This window comes from Elaeis guineensis, chromosome 5, assembly GCF_000442705.2.
Source record: "Elaeis guineensis isolate ETL-2024a chromosome 5, EG11, whole genome shotgun sequence".
Classification (NCBI taxonomy): Eukaryota; Viridiplantae; Streptophyta; class Magnoliopsida; order Arecales; family Arecaceae; genus Elaeis; species Elaeis guineensis.
This window is the reverse complement of record NC_025997.2, coordinates 131762077-131767339: the sequence shown is the minus strand read 5'-3', so window position 1 is coordinate 131767339 and position 5263 is coordinate 131762077. Positions and strand designations below refer to the sequence as shown.

At 42.4% G+C, this 5263-nt stretch overlaps 1 protein-coding gene across 1 annotated transcript; it reads right to left on the bottom strand.

Annotated features, from left to right (window-relative positions):
* Positions 1 to 839: 839 nt before the first annotated feature.
* On the bottom strand, positions 840 to 3946 carry LOC105046298 (pentatricopeptide repeat-containing protein At2g39620). Its single transcript, XM_010924855.4, has one exon. The coding sequence runs from the start codon at positions 3892 to 3894 to the stop codon at positions 874 to 876; it is 3021 nt and encodes a 1006-aa protein (XP_010923157.1). The 5' UTR covers positions 3895 to 3946; the 3' UTR covers positions 840 to 873.
* Between the last annotated feature and the right edge of the window lie 1317 nt (positions 3947 to 5263).

The window sequence follows — 5263 nt, the reverse complement described above, 5'->3', positions numbered from 1 at the left end:
AGGAATGCTGAAAAAGAATATATGGTGGTTCCCATAATAATAAACCAATCATGCAATCAAAGAGCCTTAATTCACTAACAGTTATTTCTCTCTGCTGTCACTATCACTAGTATCAAGAAGAATATTATTTGAAAAGGAATTACCAGAAAAGTGCTTGAAAGAATATAGAGGGTCTGGTTGACAGGCTGATACAGCAAGCTTACCTTGAGTTGCTGGAAGTAAATGCCACAGTTTGTTCTACTGCAAATAGAGATATTCCAACATCAAAGAATAAGCAAGCAGCTGCAGGAGAAAAATAGGTAAGCAGAAATGGCATGTTCACTCCCACCAGAAAGGTATCATGTTCTAGTTCCAAGCTTATTATAAACGAATCTATAGAGCAAAACATCTCTTGATTCTTAAAATATGTAATCAAAACATACATAATTTATTTTTTTTCACTATTCCAATATAATAATAGTTGGTAATAAGTTCTCCTACTGATTTAAGTTGCATGAAAATTGTCCTCTAAACCATGGAACTTCCTCAAGTTGATTGTGTAACACATCCATTGTAAATCTGAAAATTCTCAAATTTCAGTGGGTTGCAAAATTTGAGAAGATCCTCACACAATAGTCAGACATTCAACTACTACATTAAATGATTATTTTTTGCAGTACTGGAAGATGATTCTTAGCTTTCACCCAGGGGGAAAAGGAAAATAATTTGAAATCTTCTATCTGCTTAATTATATAATCAGAAAATTAACAGGTCAGCTATTATCTATACCTTAGATTGACTTAATTCCAGTCTGTAATTTGTTTCTCCATATTTGCACTTCAATGTACTGGAATGGTTAGTTGTCATAAATAACTTGTTCTATTCAAACAAAAGTCACCAGTAGTCCTTACAGGAGCATATACCATCCTCAAAATGATGAAAACGACTAGAATCTCTGACAATTATCTTATGGTTAGTGATCTTTGAGACCAGTTTTGTGACCGTGTGGCAATCTCCACAGACACGGAGGTTTTTTATTATTTGGATTGTCATCCCTGGTTCTGTGTTCAAAAGAGCAAAGGATATGGCTAGTCTCTCACTATGACCATGTAGGAAGGATAATTTCTCTTCTTCCTCCACATTATGAAGCACTGAACTTGTGTCTGGGACATAACCCATCTTCTCCATCTTTTCAAACAAGCCATTCCACACATCACACATGCTTTTGTACTGAGGATGGGATTGGTCACCGGCTCTAAATGCATGAATGGCATTATTTATCTCAACCCAACTACAACCAGGTGTCTTGTTCAGACCTGTGTGATTCATTGCTACTCTCACCTTCCTAGCATCAGCCCATCTTCCTGCCTGAGAATATATATTAGCGAGAACCACATAATGTGCAGCATTCTCGGGTTCTAGTCTAACTAAGTGGTCTACTGCTATTTCTCCCATCCATACATTAGAATGCATTCTGCAAGCACCCAACAGAGCTCCCCAAATACCAGCATCAGGAGTCATTGGCATACGTTGAATCAAACCCCAAGCTTCATCCAATTCACCAGCACGACCTAGCAAATCGACCATGCAAGCATAGTGTTCCAGATTAGGCTCCACCTGGTTTTCAGATTTCATGGATTCAAAAATCTTTCTACCTTCTGCAATTAAACCCCCATGCCTGCAAGCAGACAAAATGCTAATAAAGGATACTGAATCAGCTTTGATGCAATTGTCTTTCATCAGTGAAAACAGCGAGATGGCATTTTCACCAAGCCCATGTATGGCATATCCAGCAAGCATCACATTCCATGTTACTGTATCTCTATTGTCCATTTGATTGAAGAAGTCACGTGCATAATCAAGCCTTCCACATTTCGAGTACATGTCAATTAGACTGTTTGCCACAAGCAAATGAGATTCAAACCCTATCCTGATCACATATGAATGGAGAGCCATGCCTTCTCTTAAAGAAGCCAGGTATGAAGCTGCTGGAATTACGCTCACGAGAGTAACAAAATTGGGCTTAAGATTCTCAGCTCTCATTAGGTGGAAAGTAGATATTGCTTCACTAGCAAGTCCATTGTGCATGTATCCCGTTATCACGGTATTCCATGTTATCACATCATTATATAGTTTTGTTTCAGAGAATAAGATCTTGGCAGAATAAATATCCCCAAACTTGGCATACATATCAATGATTGCATTTTTCACATGAAGATCTGAATCAAACCCATTCCTGATAACCAGCCCATGGATGCAAGCACCTTCATCTAGGCAGCTTAAGAGAGCACAAGCTGGAAGCACACCTACTATGGTTCCAGGGTCTGGTTGTTGTCCGAGTGATCGTAATTGATAAAACATCTGCAAAGCCTTACCTGCTTCCCCCATCTGTGCATATCCATTGATCAACGCATTCCAAGTGACAACATCTTTGGGATCTAGGGCATCAAACAGAATATGTGCTGAGCTAAAAGATCCACATTGAGCATACACTGCTACCAGGGCAGTTGCCACTGTAACACTTACATTAATCTTTGATTTTAAGGCATAGCAATGTATGCTTCTTCCCAACTTCAGATTTAACAAATCTGCACAAGCTGGAAGTAGACTAACAAGAGTCACAGAATTGGGTATGATGCCTGCCAATAGCATCTCTCGAAAAAGGTTCACTGCTTCATTGGGGTGACCTGTTTGAACAAATGCTGCGATCATTGCAGACCAAGCAACAATATCTTTTCCTTGAATACCATCAAACAACGATTTTGCCATCTCTAGCTCCCCACACCTAGCATACGTCGTCATAAGCATTGTGTTGACTGCAATATCCAAATGTGATTCTTTCTTTATTGCATAGTTGTGAATTTCAATCCCCCTCCCAAGGTCACCTATCTCAGCTGCAGCTGAAAGAGCACTCACCACGGACACCTGGTTCAACTTCAGGTTTTCTCTTGTCAGCTCATCAAAAAGCTCCAAAGCCTCCAGAAAACACCCATTGTGGACATAACCAGAGATTATAGTCCCCCATGAAACATCATCTTTAAAACTCGACATCCCATCAAAAACCTTGCGTGCAATGTCAGTTCTCCCACATTTGCAGTACGTATCAATCAACCCATTAAAAACAGAAGGCAAAAGATGCTTCCTAATGACAAAACCGTGAACAGCCCTGCAAAGCAAAAGAGCAGACAGTTCACAAACAGCCGGAAACAAGTTAAGAACAGTAACTGAATTGGGGACTTCACCGACCAACTGCATCTTCCGGAAATATGCTAGTGCTTCATGAGGATCACCGGTCTGGGACAACCCAGCAATCATGGCATTCCACGAGACAACATCCAATACCTGCATTGATTCAAACACCTCGCGTGCAGTATCGATCATGCCCAGTTTAGAGTACATGTCAACAAGGCCAGTCCCAATAAAGACATCCTTTTGTAATCCTCTGCCAACTATCTCGCGGTGAACCAAGATGCCAGTATCCGAGTCGAGGGCCCCAGTGCAGGCCTTCAAAAGAAAGGTGAAGGTGTACTTGTCGGGCTCGATACCTCGTCCCACCATGTCATTATAGAACTGAATTGCCTTGTTATGCTCCCCCGTTCTGGTGTAGCATCTGATCATGGAGTTCCACAGGATGACGGTGGAGTTGGGAGAGGATTTGAAGACGGAGAAAGCGGGGTCGGATTGGTGGAAGGTTGAGTAGGAATTGAGAAGCAGGGCACCGATGGAATCGTCGGATGCGGCTCCGAGGACCACGAGGCGTGCGTGGATTTGGAGGAGGGAGTGGATATCTTTGCACGAACGGAGGAGGTGACGATAGTCCAAGTAATGAGTGGCCTTGTTTGAGGACGGTGTGGGGGCTCGGGATGCCACTGCCGCCAGGGAGCCGAAGGGACGAAGGCGGCAGCACGCGGGCATGCTCGATTTGGATTATTTTTTAGAGTTCCTTTTAAGAATTAGGAGGAGGGGAAGCCGCCTAGAAATCAACTTAAATATCGATATTTATTCATTTTGTAACACAATTAGTCGGAGATCCGCACCTAATCGGAAAATAAACTTTTTTTTTTAGATTTGGTTGTATTGAAAAAAAATATATATCTAAATAATAAAATAATATCTATTTAAAATTTTAAATTTATTTTATATCTTCAATTATCTAATAAATAAATTTTAATTATAAAAATATAAAAATATTATATATTAATAATATAATTTAATATGAAAAAAATACTATTTTCAAGTGGGACAACAAAATTTATTTGAGAAGCTTGATATATATATATATATATATGTGTGTGTGTGTGTAATAGGATCCAGTTGATCAGATCCCAACTCCCATCCGATCGGATCCCCTCTATAAGATCTGCGCACATCTCCAAGATGGATGTTTGGACAAACGGAGGACTTCTCTCATCCCGTTAGCTGACCTGGCATTGCTTAAAAAAAAAAAGAGAGATGCGGTGGGGCGAAAGCACGCATTGACTAGGATGCGACGTCACCCCACATGCACCCCCTACCGTCTCTTCGAATCTCTCTCCTATGCTCCCATCTCTCCCCCAAACCCTCTTTTTCTCTTCTGCTTTCGTCTCGCTATCCCAAACCCTCTTCTCCCCTCTCCCATTCAAAATCCTAACCAACCCAAAACCCCCACCGTCGGCTCTTCCCTAACCACCAACTCTGATCTTCTTCTCCCCTTTCTCTCTCTCTCTCCTAACTCTTATCGACTACTATCATCGGCTGTTCTTCCGACCTCTAACGCCCCCAACCCCAAGTTCTTCAACCCCACCCGCCACCAGCTCTTTGTCAACTTGCACCCACCGCCAGCTCCGATCGACTGGATCCCGCTGCCTCCACCTGTCGCCAGCTTTTTCCCAACCCCTACCCGATAGTAGCAAACTGTATTATTCACTAACCCTCACCCACTGCCTCCTCTCACGGTCGGCTCTTCCCCAAAATCCAACTTCCACTCTTCATCTCCACCCGCCATCAGCCTACACCACCCCCGATCGATGCTGCCACCAGGCTTGAGCGCCTCCAATCGTCGCTGCCACCATCTGACGCCACTCCCCCAGCACCCACCATCGCCACCCTTAATCATCGTCACCGACACCTGCCGTCGCTCTTAACCAGCAACGCCACAACTCACTGTCTCATCCAATCAGTGCTGCCACCGTCCGCCGCCACCCCTACGTACAGTCAGAGGTCCTCCTCTTCCATATAAAATGAGCATATTCTTACCATTTTTTACTTTCTAGTCATAATTTTTAAAGAACTGTATGAATGTTGT

Coding starts and splice junctions, on each gene's coding strand:
- LOC105046298 (XM_010924855.4), bottom strand. CDS start 3,894: ATGCCCGCGTGCTGCCGCCTTCGTCCCTTCGGCTCCCTGGCGGCAGTG.